General features: G+C 47.5%; 1 protein-coding gene across 2 annotated transcripts in view; it reads left to right on the forward strand.

Annotated features, from left to right (window-relative positions):
• LOC308587117 (uncharacterized protein) overlaps window positions 1–18,851 on the forward strand; it is a 32,063-nt gene extending 13,212 nt beyond the window's left edge. For both annotated transcript variants that reach the window (XM_081194550.1, XM_081194551.1), the window contains 4 exons: window positions 9,667–9,795; window positions 14,298–14,483; window positions 15,928–16,013; window positions 18,574–18,851. In XM_081194550.1, the coding sequence (XP_081050676.1) occupies window positions 9,717–9,795; window positions 14,298–14,483; window positions 15,928–16,013; window positions 18,574–18,645 (423 nt within the window). In that variant the 5' untranslated portion in view covers window positions 9,667–9,716 and the 3' untranslated portion in view covers window positions 18,646–18,851. The remainder of the gene's footprint in view (window positions 1–9,666; window positions 9,796–14,297; window positions 14,484–15,927; window positions 16,014–18,573) is intronic.
• The last annotated feature ends 374 nt before the right edge of the window (window positions 18,852–19,225 follow it).

Below are 19,225 nucleotides of genomic sequence, written 5' to 3' on the forward strand. Positions count from 1 at the left end.
ACCTCTAAACTGTGGTTATTCATGGACCTTAAGGTCCTCTGCGGGGCATACCAGGAGAGGCAGTCCCATAAATGAGGATTGGAAAATGACAAGAGGATTGAACCACGAGGGACAGGTCCTTCCATCCTTACTGAAGAGAAATATATAGCTGAACTCCTCTTTGGTTAGCACCTTTTGGCAAGGTAATGCAGGAATTATCCACCTATTCCTAGTTGTGTCTTGTGCAAAAGTGCGAGTAATATGTCTGCTAAAGACATGTGAAATTAATAGAGCTGTGTGTGTCCCAAGAGGCAGTGTGTAAATCCTGATGTTAATTACTTGTCCCAGACTAGCTGGGGCCACAAATGCACCAAACTAAGGTCTGAATGTGTTTGCCAAATAATAAACTTAATCTTCTAGCGGTTCCTGTGGATACAGACAATCCATCAACACTGCAGCATCTTATAAACACAAGAAAGCTCTTATTACATGCTATCATGTTGCTGCTTGTCTGATGCTCACTGCCATGGAAGGCTCAGAGGACACATCAGAGCTGTCATTGTCTCTCAAACAAAACAGAAGAGTTACAGGAAATTCTTGATTCCACCCATGCACACCTAAGTCTAGTGCCATCTAGGAACTTTGTCTCTGTCATGACACAAGCCACACACTTTCTGCCTGGAGAGCTCTTGCTCACTTTCTAAATGACATTTTGGTTGGTCTTTATAAAGATTTTGCCTGGCTATGGTATGGATGGTACATTTTTTTTCTTATGGCCCAACACAATGTTTGTGAGTCTTAGAGAATACTGTATGTTAACTTCTTCAAACATGAAAATCAGGGCTATCTTCCTTCCCAGTCTGATGACAGCAGTCCTTTCAGTTTCCTGGTAGAAGTCCAACCGCTGCAACATGCAGTTGCACTCACTTTCCTCACTTTGCCCAGGCTACACTTTTCAGAGAATTTGCTCTACTGTATTGTGGCCCCATGCCATATGTAGGCGTAATATATTTTGTAGTTGCTCAGAGACATCTAACATCTTTGCATCCCCCCAACATGACATGCTTCTCAGAAATGATAATGAAGTAGTTGTTCACATATGGCGTAAATTGAATGCTCTTGTGAAAAACAGCTCAATTGTCATGAAGGGTTTTTGCATGCAAGAAAAATATTGTATCAAACATCTGTGCACGGGCATCTTTTTGTGTCCAACATTTCTTAAAATTACAGTTGTATGATGGCTCAACCTCCTGGCAAATAGAAGGGGGAGAAATGGAGGCGGTGAGAGATTTTACTTTCTTGGGTTCCGTGATCACTGCAGATGGTGACAGCAGTCATGAAATTAAAAGACGCCTGCTTCTTGGGAGAAAAGCAATGACAAACCTAGACAGCATCTTAAAAAGCAGAGACATCACCTTGCCGACAAAGGTCCGTATAGTTAAAGCTATGGTTTCCCCAGTAGTGATGTATGGAAGTGAGAGCTGGACCATAAAGAAGGCTGATCGCCAAAGAATTGATGCTTTTGAATTCTGGTGCTGGAGGAGACTCTTGAGAGTCCCGTGGACTGCAAGAAGATCAAACCGATCCATTCTGAAGGAAATCAGCCCTGAGTGTTCAATGGAAGGACAGATCCAGAAGCTGAGGCTCCAATACTTTGGCCACCTCACGAGAAGAGAAGACTCCCTGGAAAAGACCCTGATGTTGGGAAGAGGAAAAGGGGACGACAGAGGCATAGCTGTCAACTTTTCCCTTTTCTTGCGAGGAATCCTATTTGGAATAAGGGAATTTCCCTTTATAAAGGGAAACGTTGACAGCTATGGACAGAGGATGAGATGGCTGGACAGTGTTCTCGAAGCTACTAACATGAGTTGAACTGCAAGAGGCAGTGCCTGGTGTGTTCTGGTCCAAGAGAGTCGGACACGACTAAACAACAACAACTTTATGAACCACATTCATTTCATTTTGAGCCATATATGAGCCCTGCCATGCTGTTAAAAACACTGCAATGTCATGCCACAATATATTTAAATGTATTGATCCACATATAGTAAATTTAGTGCTTTCATTTATGACAAAGTACCTAATTGTGAGGAATTCTATACCAATGCACTAAAACCAGACAGTGACAAAACTGACATAGGAGTTCCTTCATCAGAGCAACAAAACCCAGCCCAATGAACCCTGCAGCATAGGTACTTAATTTTGCCGTGGCCCAGGTCTTCCTGGAGGCCAATTCTCAGGCTCTTAAGCATTTTGCTTTCATCCCAGCCACATGAAGGTCAGCAGGGCTCCTGCTCAAGCTCTTTTTTGCTGTTTTGCATATCCAAAGGCAGAACCCCAGGACTCATAGCTAATCTGCAAAGTGCAAGGGTCTGTTAGCAGGCTGAGAGAGCTGCTAAATGAAACATTGCACCTAAAAGTTGGTTAACAACTGTTTGGATAAAGTCAAGCACTTAGTGCATCACTGCAGTTTGCTGCACTGTCAAACAACAGTTTTTGGCTCGCATTTAGAACTGTGAACTCCAAGCAGCAGGCCGGGGCTATTTTTAGCAGAGCACTTAGTTTAATGAAGTTGAACTTGCCTCAAGAGGTTTCCATGAAAAGTCAAAATGCTTTCAGAAGTCTGGAATCCGGAGCTTTTGATTCCGTGTGTTTGCTCAGAGCAAACTTTGTTTCCCTTCACTCTGCAGTTTCATAAAGCTTTGACAATATTCAAAATCACCTGCCTAGACCACAATTAGACCTATGTCAAATTATATTTTTAAAGTAGGTTCCTGTTTAATAATGGTCCGGGCAGCTGATCTACCGTACTTGTAATATGTATATGCTCATTATCTTTCCTTATGGAACATGGAACATGTATATTGTATGGGAAGGTCAGGAGGAAAATAGTGGGGTAGAGGAAAGGGTTAAGAACTGGTAGCCACTGGTAGCTACTGGTAGCCTTCTGACCCCTGCCTTTGCCATCCAAGTTGGAAATGGGAATTGCAATCAAACAGCCCACAAATTACAGAACACATATGCGAACACAGAGGTGACCTGTGGCTTTATGATGGTTTCTGAGGAGAAGCCTTGGCAAAATAACCAAATCTATGGTTTGCTTCCATCCGATCTGCCACTATAAGCTGCAGTGTGACGGTAGCTTTTGGGGATGCCATGTGAAAAAGTGCAAATTCAGGGATATCCATTTTAATTCTAATGGACCCAAATTTTACGTGGACCCTGAAGAAATGCAAAGAACCTCTCTTCCCCACTCCGTTTTCTTCCTTTCTGCTGGTGTGTGTGTGTGGAGAGAGAAACAGCCGGAGCCTATGGCGTCCGCACGGCCGTCCAGATTCCAAAAAGGTGAGCAAGGCCTTGAGAACAATCACCTGCCACCCAGCCACAGCTTTCAGCATTCAGAAACCAAGGCAGGAATAGCGTTCAGGTGGGCTGCAAGTTCACTGGATGGAAAACAAGTTTTTCCTATGAAGAAATTGCTGGGGAAATTAATATTCCAGCAAAAGCACTCACATCAGGAAGGAAATGGATTTGTACAACAAATGAGTAACAACTGACTGGGCAACAACAGCAGCAAAAAAATCAATATGTTTGAAATAAATACATCTGAAATCAATGCACCATCTCAAAAATCACCTTGCCTGTTCCTACACTGCCTAGGTCACATCTGATTTTCCTGGCGCTCAGACCTGCTTTTTGCCAAAGTGGCTTCTGCTGGGCTTCCCCACCTTCAGACCCCCCCCAACTTGGGTGGGGCCACAGCCCCGTCCCAGAAGGCGCCCCCTCCCCTGTGCACTGAGGAGGCGGCGGAGGCAAGTGAGCCGGCACAGGCAGGCAGCCACACAAGTGAGCCAGCACAGGCAGGCAGCCACACAAGCAAGTGAGCCAGCACAGGCAGGCAGCCACAGAAGCAAGTGAGCCGGCACAGGCAGGCAGCAGCACAGGCAAGTGAGCCAGCGCAGGCAGGCAGCAACACAGGCAAGTGAGCCGGCACAGGCAGGCAGCCACACAAGCAAGTGAGCCAGCACAGGCAGGCAGCCACAGAAGCAAGTGAGCCAGCACAGGCAGGCAGCCACACAGGCAAGTGAGCTGGCACAGGCAGGCAGCCACACAAGCAAGTGAGCCGGCACAGGCAGGCAGCCACACAGGCAAGTGAGCCGACACAGGCAAGTGAGCCAGCACAGGCAGGCAGCCACACAAGCAAGTGAGCCGGCACAGGCAGGCAGCCACACAGGCAAGTGAGCCGACACAGGCAAGTGAGCCAGCACAGGCAGGCAGCCACACAAGCAAGTGAGCCGGCACAGGCAGGCAGCCACACAGGCAAGTGAGCCGACACAGGCAAGTGAGCCAGCACAGGCAGGCAGCCACACAGGCAAGTGAGCCGACACAGGCAAGTGAGCCAGCACAGGCAAGCAGCCACACAGGCAAGTGAGCCGGCACAGGCAGGCAGCCACACAGGCAAGTGAGCTGGCACAGGCAGGCAGCCACACAGGCAAGTGAGCCGACACAGGCAGACAGCTACACAGGCAAGTGAGCTGGCACAGGCAGGCAGCCACACAGGCAAGTGAGCCGGCACAGGCAGGCAGCCACACAGGCAAGTGAGCTGGCACAGGCAGGCAGCCACACAGGCAAGTGAGCTGGCACAGGCAGGCAGCTACACAGGCAAGTGAGCCGGCACAGGCAGGCAGCAACACAGGCAAGTGAGCCAGCACAGGCAGGCAGCCACACAAGCAAGTGAGCCGGCACAGGCAGGCAGCCACACAGGCAAGTGAGCCGACACAGGCAAGTGAGCTAGCACAGGCAGGCAGCCACACAAGCAAGTGAGCCGGCACAGGCAGGCAGCCACACAGGCAAGTGAGCCGACACAGGCAAGTGAGCCAGCACAGGCAGGCAGCCACACAGGCAAGTGAGCCGACACAGGCAAGTGAGCCAGCACAGGCAAGCAGCCACACAGGCAAGTGAGCCGGCACAGGCAGGCAGCCACACAGGCAAGTGAGCTGGCACAGGCAGGCAGCCACACAGGCAAGTGAGCCGACACAGGCAGACAGCTACACAGGCAAGTGAGCTGGCACAGGCAGGCAGCCACACAGGCAAGTGAGCCGGCACAGGCAGGCAGCCACACAGGCAAGTGAGCCGGCACAGGCAGGCAGCCACACAGGCAAGTGAGCCGACACAGGCAAGTGAGCCAGCACAGGCAGGCAGCCACACAAGCAAGTGAGCCGGCACAGGCAGGCAGCCACACAGGCAAGTGAGCCGACACAGGCAAGTGAGCCAGCACAGGCAGGCAGCCACACAGGCAAGTGAGCCGACACAGGCAAGTGAGCCGGCACAGGCAGGCAGCCACACAGGCAAGTGAGCTGGCACAGGCAGGCAGCCACACAGGCAAGTGAGCCGACACAGGCAGGCAGCTACACAGGCAAGTGAGCTGGCACAGGCAGGCAGCCACACAGGCAAGTGAGCCGGCACAGGCAGGCAGCCACACAGGCAAGTGAGCTGGCACAGGCAGGCAGCCACACAGGCAAGTGAGCTGGCACAGGCAGGCAGCTACACAGGCAAGTGAGCCGGCACAGGCAGGCAGCAACACAGGCAAGTGAGCCAGCACAGGCAGGCAGCCACACAAGCAAGTGAGCCGGCACAGGCAAGCAGCCACACAGGCAAGTGACCCGGCACAGGCAAGCAGCCACACAGGCAAGTGAGCCGGCACAGGCAAGCAGCCACACAGGCAAGTGAGCCGGCACAGGCAAGCAGCCACACAGGCAAGTGAGCCGGCACAGGCAAGCAGCCACACAGGCAAGTGAGCCGGCACAGGCAAGCAGCCACACAGGCAAGTGAGCCGGCACAGGCAAGCAACCACACAGGCAAGTGAGCTGGCACAGGCAGGAAGCAACACCCTCACGCGTGAGGAAGTCTCTTGGCACTTACTCAGGCTTACTTCTGAGTAGGAGGCCGAGTTCTTGGCTGTGTCTCGTCGCTTCTCCCTTTACTCACCTCAGAGGGGCTGTTGTGACACCCATCGACCCACCCGCAATGTGCTATTCCCCCTGCCCTGGAAATGTACTCAGAGCAAATATAGCACTGATAGCAAGGCGATGCAGACGCCTGGAACACATTCTTGTTTGGTAGTCACTAAAATGAAGTTTAGTCTGCAGCAGCAAGCGAACAAGACCCCTAAGGGAAGCAGCAGAGCACATGCATTTCCCTGGCTTCTGCCGAAAAGAGGGATGGGGCGTGTCGGAGGCTCCCTTCATAAGTTGCTTTATTATTATTATTATTATTATTATTATTATTATTATTATTATTATTATTATTATTATTTTACACGAACTTGATCTGAAATACAAATGTGTGGTCCTGGTTCAACGGAATGTGAGAAGAGTGAACAAGCAGCATTGGTAGGGAACCACGAAGGGTCGCAACTAATGAGCAAAACAGATTGGGGAAAAGCGTGGTGGGAAAGAGCTGTAACAAGAAGTAGAAGTGTTGAACAGAGCAGTAAGAAGTGCTCTGGCTCCATCTGGTGGGAAGAGCGAGGAAATGTCCTGCTACCATCTGCATCCCACCCCATTTTCTTTTGAGAAGTTTCAGATCATGTAGTGGAACATCTCTCAACTCTAGTAAGCCCAAGGAACTCGAAGAAGCTCAAAGCTACAAATGTTTAAAAGCTACCAAGGCACAGCCTGTGAAATCAAAACTGCCGTGATCCAAAGGGTGTTGTTTGTTCCTCTGCTGTGTCAACCAGTGTGGTGTAGTGGTTAAGAGCGGTAGTCACGTAATCTGGGTAACCGGGTTCGCGTCTCCGCTCCTCCACATGCAGCTGCTGGGTGACCTTGGGCCAGTCACACTTCTTTGAAGTCTCTCAGCCCCACTCGCCTCACAGAGTGTTTGTTGTGGGGGAGGAAGGGAAAGGAGATTGTTAGCCGCTTTGAGACTCCTGAAGGGGAGTGAAAGGCGGGATATCAAATCCAAACTCCTCCTCCTCCTCCTCTAGTTTTGAGCATCTTATGAATCATAGAATCATAGAATCATAGAGTTGGAAGAGACCACAAGGGCCATCGAGTCCAACCCCCTGCCAAGCAGGAAACACCATCAGAGCACTCCTGACATATGGTTGTCAAGCCTCTGCTTAAAGACCTCCAAAGTAGGAGACTCCACCACACTCCTTGGCAGCAAATTCCACTGTCAAACAGCTCTTACTGTCAGGAAGTTCTTCCTAATGTTTAGGTGGAATCTTCTTTCTTGTAGTTTGGATCCATTGCTCCGTGTCCGCTTCTCTGGAGCAGCAGAAAACAACCTTTCTCCCTCCTCTATGTGACATCCTTTTATATATTTGAACATGGCTATCATATCACCCCTTAACCTCCTCTTCTCCAGGCTAAACATGCCCAGCTCCCTTAGCCGTTCCTCATAAGGCATAGTTTCCAGGCCTTTGACTATTTTGGTTGCCCTCCTCTGGACACGTTCCAGTTTGTCAGTGTCCTTCTTGAATTGTGGTGCCCAGAACTGGACACAGTACTCCAGGTGAGGTCTGACCAGAGCAGAATACAGTGGCACTATTACTTCCCTTGATCTAGATGCTATACTCCTATTGATGCAGCCCAGAATTGCATTGGCTTTTTTAGCTGCCGCGTCACACTGTTGGCTCATGTCAAGTTTGTGGTCAACCAAGACTCCTAGATCCTTTTCACATGTACTGCTCTCAAGCCAGGTGCCACCCATCTTGTATTTGTGCCTCTCAATTTTTTTTGCCCAAGTGCAATACTTTACATTTCTCCCTGTTAATGTTCATCTTGTTTGTTTTGGCCCAGTTCTCTAATCTGTCAAGGTTGTTTTGAAGTGTGATCCTGTCCTCTGGGGTGTTAGCCACCCCTCCCAGTTTGGTGTCATCTGCAAATTTGATCAGGATGCCCTTGAGTCCATCATCCAAAGCTTCTGAAGTAGGCTTTGGTTGTGCCAACTTGGGTGAAATGGTTTGCCTGTGCTTAGCTGTAAATAGCCAAACAAGCGCAGGCTTACAAAAGGGAACTCAAAATCCCAGTGTGCTGTTTCCAGTCCCTTTCCACTTCATATAAAGAGAACAGTAACAGTTGATAGAGCTAAGTACTTCAAAAGCATAAGACGCTACTTCCAGGTCTTTCAGCCTGGCAGAAACAACCTGCTGCTCTCTGGCTTTTGGGCTCCACTGCCTTATCTGCATCAAAATTAATTTCATATTTCACACTAGAGCAAGATCGGAGCAATATTGACCCCAATCAGTTTTCTAGCAAATCAACAATGTTTGCCACTAAGAGTAAGCCTCCAGACTGGCCCATTTATCTAATTTGTTTTTAAACAGAGCAGATGGAGTTTCTTTGCTTAGTGTTACCTCTGCTGCCTTGGAGCTGTGTACCCAGGTCTGGCTCTGGGGCCATGCCAACGGAAGCAAACAACTTGCTTTGAATACCTTTCTTGTTCAAAGCTGCAGATGTTCTCCCTTGGGCCAATGGGCCGCACAAGCCATGGGCATTCTAGAGGTGTTCCCTTTCTGCTGTCTGCAGAGCTATGTTTGCAGATGCAAACTGGAGCTGAAGAGGCAGTGTTTGGCTTTCGCTTGGCTCATGGCATCCTCTGGTTATTTTCCCTATTTGAAAAAACAACAACATGTTCCACAAACATTTCCACCCACGAGAGAGCAAGGGTTTAGAACAGGAGTCAGTTTTCCATAACAAATGCAGGAAGTCTTTTTCATCCGCAGGTGAGGATGGGTGGACATCCTCTATCTGGTTTCTTTTAAAAAAAAGTAGAGAAAAAAGCAACACTGTGGTATGTTTTAGCTTCCACTAGTGTAAAAGATAAAGGGACCCCTGACCATTAGGTCCAGTCACGGACATCTCTGGGGTTGCAATGCTCATGTGGCTCTATAGGCTGAGGGAGCCGATGTTTGTCCGCAGACAGCTTCCGGGTCATGTGGCCAGCATGACTAAGCCGCTTCTGGCGAACCAGAGCAGCACATGGAAACACTGTTTACCTTGCTGCAGGAGCGGTACCTATTTATCTACTTGCACTGGTGTGCTTTCGAGCTGCTAGGTTGGCAGGAGCAGGGACCGAACAACAGGAGCTCACCCCTTCGGTGGGATTCGAACCACCAACCTTCCGATCGGCAAGCCACCACAGCAGCACCCACATTTACTAGTGTAGAAAATTGCTTAAAAGATGGGGTTTCCAGGACAAACTTATAATACTGGCTGGATATACCAGAAGACACGGCAAAAAAGTAGCATCTGGTAAGGGCATGTGCTTGCTTTCAATACTTCTTCGTAACTAAGCCCATGGTAGGCTGGTTGGTCAGGAAAACAGCCAATTTAAACAATTAAAACAAGTCTCCTATTTTGAAATTAACATTTTTAAAAGCAACCCTAACCAGCTATGACCTCTCAGAAGCTTTTGATACATTAAGCCATGGTATCCTAATGGAGTGGCTGTCCGCGATGTAGGTGGACCCAGTCCTACTTGGAGGGTCGCTCCCAGAGGGTGATGCTTGGAGAGTGCTCTTCAGCCCTATGGGGCATTCAGTGTCGCAGGGTTTGATTTTAGCCTCCATGCAGATGAACACCTACATGAAACAGCTAAATGGGGTCATCCAGAGGTTTGGAGTACGCTGTCAGCAATATGCTGATGATGCTCAGCTCTAATTCTCCTTCACATCTGCAGGGGAGGCAGTGGAAGTGCTGGACCAGTGTCTTGCCTCGGTAAAGGACTGGATGAGAGTCAATAAACTGAAACTAAGTGCAGAACAGACTACTAGACCAGATGGATGGGAAATTGCCTCTGAAGGAGCAGGTACGTAGCTTTGGGTTACTTCTGGATCCTTTGCTGTCACTTGAGGTTCAGGTGGCTTCAGTGGTGCAGAAGGAAATAGATAAAATATAGCCGACACAAGATATTGGTTTGCAACTAAACTGAAGGCTAAGAATACACCCAGGAACCTCACCAAAATGCTGGAGAGGGTGCACCTCCACAGGCACATACCTCCACATGTGGTGGGAGTGTCCCAAAACCCAACTATTCTGGACAACAGCCGTACAAGAAATATGTAAAATAACTAAGCAAGTAATAGACATCACCCCAGAATTTGCCCTACTAAACATCTTCCAAGACAACAATGCCCATTTACACCACAAAGAACTCATAACCCACCTACTTTCAGCAGCCAGAAACACCATAACCAGACACTGGAGAGACCTGTCAGGAGTAAGCATGGACCAATGGTGCCAAATAGTATGGGAAACAGACCTACTAGAAAAATTAACTAATAAACTGAAACTGACACGGGGACAAACAGAAGAAGACGCCTTTATCACATACACAGCCCAAGAGGACAATGACAATAATCCACCAACAGCATACAAATCAATATGGCTAACCTGATCCAAAACACCCACCCACCTCACTCACACACGAAAACAAAGATCACCACAGCCAATCACAAACAAACAATCACACCCTAGGCCAACCCCAACCTCTCTCACCACCAAAGGAACACAAGTGAACAACACAAGCATGCTGACACCAAACTCTACATACATTAAGCATAATAGAAACACCGCCACCCGACCCCACCCATTCCATCTTCCCTCTCTCCACCCCCCCTTTATTTTTTATTTTTTTTCTTCTCCCCCTAATGCCTCAACAAATGAAACGGATTTGTAAAAATGTTACATGAAAAAAAAATACGAGGCACTACACTTACTTCTGTAAAACAAGAAAATCCTTAATAAAATATTTTTTAAAAACCTGAAGGCTAAGATAATGCAAAATAAACATGCAATGCATTTGTATCCTACAAATAAGTGTCCAGAACTTCCCATTAACAAGGGCTGACAATTTCTCAATAAGAGGAAAAGTAAATAAGAAGGCTGTGTTAGATTAGCAGAGTTATAAATATTCAGGACTGAAGAGTATAGACTGTGGGAGAGAATAAATAGGAGCCAAATACCAGCCATATAGGAGCCTAGGGAACTGCCTTGTATTGAGTCAAACAAGCAGTCCATTTACCTCAGTACTGTTTGCACTGACTGGCAGTGGCTGTCCAGGGGTTCAGGCAGGGGGCCTTCCAAGCTGCACCCTGAGACCCAGGGGATTCAACTAGAGACCTCCTGCAAGCAAAGCAGATGCTAATACAATCTTGTAGTGAGTTAAAAGGATGGTTTCTAGTGACTGTGATTACTTGCTAGATGCTGGCTCCAAGTGGTAGCCCTAAATAATACATATCAGAGTTCATACCGCACCTAAAATTTGCTAGGCACTATACGGAGAATTAGTGATGTACAGAAGAGAGAGAGCTGGACCATAAAGAAGGCTGATCGCCGAAGAATTGATGCTTTTGAATTATGGTGCTGGAGGAGACTCTTGAGAGTCCCATGGACTGCAAGAAGACCAAACCTATCCATTCTTAAGGAAATCAGCCCTGAGTGCTCACTGGAAGGGCAGATCCTGAAGCTGAGGCTCCAATACTTTGGCCACCTCATGAGAAGAGAAGACTCCCTGGAAAAGACCCTGATGTTGGGAAAGATGGAGGGCACAAGGAGAAGGGGACGACAGAGGACGAGATGGTTGGATAGTGGTCTCGAAGCTACCAACATGAGTTTGACCAAACTGCAGGAGGCAGTGGAAGACAGGAGTGCCTGGTGTGTTCTGGTCCATGGGGTCATGAAGAGTCGGACACGACTGAACGACTAAACAACAACAGCAATACGGAGAATTAAAAACAAGACAGTCCCTGCCCTCACAGTCTAGCGAACAAAAGCAAAAAGATGGGAAGGGATGTTGTGCAGTTGTCATTGCTTTCCTCTTTTCGATGCTGCTCACAGAGAGACGGAACCGAGTGCCCAGAAGGGAACTAACTGCCCGTATACATTTCTGAGTGGGGAGAAGGGAACAAGTTATCAGACTCCAAACCTGTGAGTCAGACTTTGGGAGAGTTGTCTTGGAACAGCCCACCCACTACCCAAAGCAGTTCGCCATCCTTCCAGGAAGCAGCAATCACCATTTAAAGCATTCAGCGATGCCCCACTGCATGGCTCCTTCAAGCCACAATGCCCCTCCTTGAAATGCTTGTTTAAAGCATTGCCCACCACCAGCCTTGCTTGAGGAACAGGACAGCTCAGGTGAGTTGTGGAGGAGATGCAAGGAATGGGTGGTGGTGGCACTTGCCAGAGAGAGCCCCGTGCAGTTGTCTGTTGGCATGGCTCCAGTAGTCAAATCACACACGTTATATTTAACGCATCTGCCCAGCCTTCCTGTCTCCTGTCTTTCCCTCTGACTGAACTGGGAGATGGACATGACGAGGTTTTGGGAGCTGCTGGCCATCTTGCTGTTTCTGGCAGGTACAATTGTTTTGTGGGAACAAGTTCTGGGACTGGAATGGGACAGAGTCTGAAGCTGCCTCTTAAGTGGGATACATGATTGATTAGGCTTAGTAGTAGACATCCCTGCCCCCCTTTTAAATGTCCATACTTTGGCCAATAGATTTAGATGTTTGCTTAGAAAAGTCCAGGCTCAAGGTTTTGCAGCTTCTCTCATTACTCCTTCGGTATTCTAAAAGGGGCTGAAAATGCATTCGTTACATTTCTCCGATACCTGAAGTTTGCACAGGTAATACAAAAGAGAGGTCTACCTGCAAGATCAGAATATTATCAGCACCAAGCACTAATATTTTCCCCAGAAATTGAATTTGTGGGGGTGGGATGTTTGAATTTTCAGGGGGCCACAGGCTCAGACCCTTTGTCTTTGGCAAATTTGGTCTCAGAGTGGATAGCATCACAGTAGAAGAATTTAAACTGTTTCAGAATCATGACCACTTCATTAGATTTAACCTAAATTCTAACTAAAACTAGCTACAATTCCTTGTTTTCTGTTGTAATTTTGCACAACTCTTAAGTGATTGAATGCAATGTGTTCATTTGCAGCCACCTCATTCATTCAGTAGTTTCAGTCCTTCAGTTGATGCTTTATATAATCACAAAGAACACAACTTTTTTCAAAGTTAAAAGTTATGGTAGTAGATAGGTAGCCGTGTTGGTCTGCCATAGTCAAAATAAAAAAATTCCTTCCAGTAGCACCTTAAAGACCAACTAAGTTAGTTCTTGGTATGAGCTTTCGTGTGCATGCACACTTCTTCAGATACTAGTTCTTGGTATGAGCTTTCGTGTGCATGCACACTTCTTCAGATATCTGAAGAAGTGTGCATGCACACGAAAGCTCATACCAAGAACTAACTTAGTTGGTCTTTAAGGTGCTACTGGAAGGAATTTTTTTATTTTAAAAGTTATGTTCAGGGATAAGAGAACACACTGCACAGTGCTCAAGCTGTTGTGCTTGAAAGTAGATAGCAATTTCTACTTCATTAATTCCAGGAAAACAAGAGTGGGTGGAAATAATATCCTTCCCCCCCCCCAGTTAGAAAACAGCAGCGTCTGACAAGTGGATCCCTGGTGGTGTGTGTTCAGAGACCTCAAGAATATGCATCCATAGAGATTTCCCTGTCTCACTCTTCACTTTATAAAATTCCCCATAAGCATTTCAGAGGGTGGCAGCAGTTAATGTCCTGACATCCATCTCTTTTTGGTGACAAATAAACCCTTCCTCTTCTCCCAGATGCTGGATGGAATATGATGATCCAGTTGCTGTCTTTAGTTGACTCACACGCTGGCGACACTTTTGAGTTCCCTTTTGAGAATGGTGCTGTTTTTTATACTGTTATGTTCAATTATTGATGGTTGATATGTTTTACATTTTGTGTATGTTTTTAACTGTTGTGCTGTGAAAGGCAATTAAGAAGCTGAACAAATCACTGTCCTTGGCACCATCCAAAGTAGCAAGGATGACAAGAGTTTCCCAGGATACTGTAACTGGCTTAGAAGATGAGCTCCGAGGGTCTCATCCTGTGCTTGTCCTGGGCCTAGAACACATGCGTCAAAGCTCTCTAGGCATGAGTTTGGGCGCTTATTTGTTCGACCCTCCTATTTCCCTAGGAAAACCCACTCTATAGAACTGAATCGGAGCAAATGTTAATCTCCAGAAAACCCAACAGACATTTCCTCCAGTTCAGTGGTCAAGATTGGGTTTCCCCATGGAAAGCGGCAGGACTTTCAGAAGTCTGGATGAGCCCTAACAATGGGCAGCCAAATACTTTTGGGAAGCTTCCAAAAACACTCTGATAGTACCTTGTGTGTGTGTGTGTGGGTGTGCATGCATGCACAAAGTATGTTTCTTTTTGTCAACACATAAAACCATGCGACAAGTAACCTTGGTTCCATTTGCTCAATGTCTTTCTGGGCTAGATGCTGGAAGAGGAATGAGAAGCATCCCTGGCAGTGAGGCGGGATCCAAAAGCAGAGCCAGCTTTGCCGATAGCATTGGAGGCGCAGCGAGTGGGATGAGCTCTGTCATTGGTGGCTTTTTTGGAGGCAGTTCTGGGAATTCTGCACAGCCTGAGGGGGATTCTGGGACCACCAACTCCCAGCCAGGTACCATATTTTTCCATGTATAAGATGACCCCTATTTTCTTTTAACCCCAAAGTAAGAAATTAAGTTGTTTAGCTTTTTTTGGGTGGGGGGAGGTCACTTCTGCCAATTTCTCACCTGCCTGCCCGCCACTGCCGATCGCTTGCCACGCCACTGCCGATCGCGCACCTCGCCGCAGTTGCCAATTAGCGTATTTTCTCCTCCATAAGATGCACCTAGTTTTTAGAGGGGGAATGCAAGAAAAATAAGTCTTTAAAGGGAGCGCTGAGCAGAGGCTGTCTGCATCCCAGGCTCTGCTCAGCGCTCCCTTTCACGAGCCGTGAGGAGCATGTGTGCGGCGCTTGCAGGCTTTTCCCTGTCACTGACAGGCTGCCCTTCTCCCTCCTCCCTCCACACACACTCCGCGCAGCCATTTAAAGGGAGCGCGGCTCTTGGGGGCTTTTCCGGGAGGTGGGGGAAGGGACAGAGCGCATGGCTCTGTCCCTTCCCCCACCTCCCGCAAAAGCCAGGGACAGCCCTGCGAAGCCTTTGCAGGGCACAGGGATGAAGGCTCCCCGTGCCCTGTGGAGGCTTCCCGTGGCCAAGCCAGAAGCTAGACCATTAGGAAGAACTTCCTGACAGTAAGAGCTGTTTGACAGTGGAATTTGCTGCCAAGGTGTGTGGTGGCGTCTCCTTCTTTGGAGGTCTTTAAGCAGAGGCTTGACAACCATATGTCAGGAGTGCTCTGATGGTGTTTCCTGCTTGGCAGGGGGTTGGACTCAATGGCCGTTGTGGTCTCTTCCAACTCTATGATTCTATGATTCTAGAACAGCAAGAAGGAGTGCTGAGCAGCGCTCCCTCTAGCTGTTCTGGCTTCTGGGATAGCCGCGCAGCCTGCATTTGCTCCATAAGATGCACACGCATTTCCCCTTACTTTCTAGGAGGGAAAAAGTGTGTCTTATACAGCGAAAAATACGGCATCTGCCCACTCGCCGCCACCAACAGCCCTCCCACCCACTTGCCGGTGCCGCCAATCGCCTGCCCAATTGCCACAGCCAATCGCTAGCAGGCCTTGCTGCAGCCAGCAATCACCCTCCCAATCGCCACTGCCAACCTCCAGTTTGCTGCTGCCATTAATCGCATGTGTGTCCCCCCCCCACATTCACTATCCGTGTATAAGACTACGCCCAATTTTTGCCTCACTTTTTAAAAGCAAAAAGCATTGTCTTATACACAGAAAAATACGGTATTTGGGACAGCATTCTTTATTCAAATAACCCCATATTAAAGAATCTCAGGGGTGTATGAACAACATACACCTAGCTTTATACAAATACACTATTGCACGCAGGAGTGGGAAATTACGTCTGGGCGGGGGAAGAAACTACCTTGTGTGGCATCTCTAATTCAAGGCATCCCACTTGGCAACTAATCTTCTTGTTTTTCTTGCTGCTGCTCTCCATACAGATGCCATGTATCTTATTGTGAAAGTGGACTTGGTTTCATCTGGCCCAGTAACCATTTCTGCTCTGAATCAGCCACTTCTGAAGGAGGTGAGGAGCGAGAGAAACCGCTGGAAGTACAGTGGTGCCTCCCAAGACGAAATTAATTCGTTCCGCAAGTTTTTTCTTCTTGCGAGTTTTTCGTCTTGCGAAGCACGGTTTCCCATAGGAATGCATTGAAAATCAATCAATGCGTTCCTATGGAAACCGCCTTCAGACCAGGTCCGGGGACAGTCTGTCCCCCGACCTCTTCTGAAGGCTGGGGGGGGGGGGAACAAGGGCTTTTCTTCCCACCCCCAGCATTTTAAAAAACCCTGGGACAGCGGAGGACTTCTCCGCTGTCCGGGGCGATCTTAAAATGCTGGTGGGCGGCATTTTAAAATCGCCCCGGGATAGCAGATGACTTCTCCACTGTCCAGGGCGATTTAAAAGCCCCTGGGAAGGCAGGCAGGGGGGACAAAGACTTTCGCCCCCCGCCAGCCTTCAGAAGAGGTCCAGGACCTCTTCTGAAGGCTGGCGGGGGGCGAAAGTCTTTGCTTCCCCCCGCCTGCCTTCAAAAGCCGTCCGGGATAGCGGGAAGCGCTTCCCTGCTATCCCGGACTGCTTTTAAAATGCTGGTGGTGGGGAGCAAAGCCTTTCGGCCCCCGCCGGCCTTCCTGGACCTCTTCTGAAGGCCGGAGGGGGGGGGAGGCTTTGCTCCCCACCGCCAGCATTTAAAAGAGGTCCCCGGAGATTTCCCTATGGGCTTTCTTCTTGCGAAGCAAGCCCATAGGGAAATTCGTCTTGCGAAGCAACTCGCAAACGGAAAACCCTTTCGTCTTGCGGGTGTTCCATCTTGCGAGGCATTCGTCTTGCGGGGCACCACTGTAATTGATCACAAATTTTGGTTTATGAAAGCATCCTTCTCCCATGCCAATAATCGGCCAGGTATGTAATAATGAAGAACTGGGTGCTATATAGCCCATAAGGAGGTTTCTGCCACCCCAATTTATATTCTGAAAAAACCCAAGAATGTCTATGCCCCCTGGGATGGCATTAAGACCCATTAAATATGGCGTCTCCATGCCAGTGCAGTAAGATGGCTCATCTATTTAATATACATATAAGTGAGTAAAGTAAAAACTAAGTTTTGGATCACCTCAAAGGAAAGCCCCCCACTCCCTGAGCAGTGTCCTCTTTAAAATGCTCAAACATCATATCCAGTCCAGTTTTAGGGTAGACAACCTAGACCCTTATTCATTTCTATAAAAGCTGGTCTGAGCCCAGCCCAGGAAAATACACAAAACACTCTATTGTGCCAAAATGAAGTTTGGGGCTGTTGCGGAAGTTTGCTTTTGCTGGGCAGGTTGGGTCAACAAGTGTTATATTTTTCTTTTTCCCTGCCGCAAATGGTTAACGAACGGCAGCCTCTGATTGGCCGGGGTTCCAGGAGAGGGGTTTGAAAAGGAGAGGATTTGGAGAGACAGTTCTTTAGGTTGGGAGTCGGGATGGGAGAGGAGAGACAATTGGTTCTGGGTAGAAACATCCTGAATATATCACAAGCTAGAGAAAGGAGTCTCTGAGCTTAGTGTGAAGGACAATGTGTGGTGTCCTGTAAGAGTAATAGGCCAGGAATTAACTGGGAGGCTGAGCCAGGAGGAGAAGCTGTGAGGATACAGGCTACTTAGGTCTCATTCCAGTCAGGAGGGGAGAGATTCTGCTACAAAAAGATAATAATAATAATAATAATAATAATAATAATAATAATAATAATAATAATAATAATAATTTATTTATACCCCGCCCATCTGGCTGGGTTTCCCCAGCCACTCTGGGCGGCTTCCAACAAAACACTAAAATACAATAAGAAGACTCCCAAACCACTTAAGAGGGGTGTGGAGACCCCTGGGGTCTGTTACTTGGAGGACCTCAGGAGTAGGGTTGTCCAAGGGGTGGGTAACTGACAGAAAATACCACCTTGTTTAAGAACCAAAGTATTAAGCGGCAAGCAACAACTGAGACAGAACTGAAGAGAAATAGCATTATAATCCGAAGTATCCTATGCTTTACCCACTTGGTGTCATAAAACTTCCTTTATTTTATAAAATCATTCTTATTTATTTGATCAAATCCTGCCTGAGACTCCAAATTATTAAGTTTTTCCTCACACAAGATAATCTGGGGTAGTTTGTTGGAATTCGTGGAATTGGTGTTCTGTGAGGGGGGTGCACTATATTTAAGCGAGGGCAGGCCCAATGGCGCCAGGGGGAAAAGTCCTGTTGCACCGTTGCAGGGGCCAAACAGGATGCTGGGATGGCTGACAGAGGACACTCTGATGGAGAGGTGGACTATAAATTGTGGTGGCCCAAATCTCCATTTCCTTATGAATTTCTGCACAGACTGGCAATTGTTGGCATACCTTGCCTCTCAAAACTATGTTTACTGGAATTTGAGGCAGTGGGGGGGATCTTCTACTACACATAAAAGGATGGACTAATTAGCGAGGATATTTCCTCTGTGATAGCTTTGTATAGGGAAAAGCATAAACAACTATGTGAAGCTCTCACAGAAAAGTTCACTTTAGGTTAAACTCCATTCTTGGAATACTTCACCTTCTTTTTTAATGTGCCAGGTGCAGCAGATGTTGGCAGGTTTTCTCAAAGGCACCTTCCACTTGACATGGGTCACCTATAAAGAGAAGTAGACCTAGGAAAGGGCTTTGCTCAGATGCCACCTGGACCCAGAGGAGAGAAACTGCACTGCCATTTTGAACCATGGACTGATGCACTTCCAGATCACTGGGACAGAGATCAAGAGGGTGCTAGCAATCAGAATTACTTACCTGCTTTAACCTGACTATCCTACTTTCTTGTACTGGTGAAACGTGTTATTATTACCATATTCTCTCGAGATCTTTAACTTTTATATTCTGTTTTATTTCCCTTATACGCAACAAAATGATTTTGTAAGCGACTTTGTATATTTTGGATTAATAGAAAGCCATTGCAAATTTAATACAAAATAGGGGGAGGGAAAGAAATGAGCAACAAGCACATGCCATTCCAAATAATTAACCCGCAAGAAAGGTTGCAAAGCCATACTCTAACCCAACCTCACTTATGTCCAAGAAGTTCCAAACATGGGCTTGTCATCATCAAAACTGTATTTCAGAAAGTATACCAACAGTTCTCTATTGTTAAATCTGTAAAATAACTTAAAATGTGATAAAATGGTAAGACAAATAAAATGCTAAGACTTTTAAGACAAATCAGTTTTTATTAGAA

This window comes from Podarcis bocagei (genome assembly GCF_964188305.1).
Source record: "Podarcis bocagei genome assembly, chromosome: 5".
NCBI classification, from domain to species: domain Eukaryota; kingdom Metazoa; phylum Chordata; class Lepidosauria; order Squamata; family Lacertidae; genus Podarcis; species Podarcis bocagei.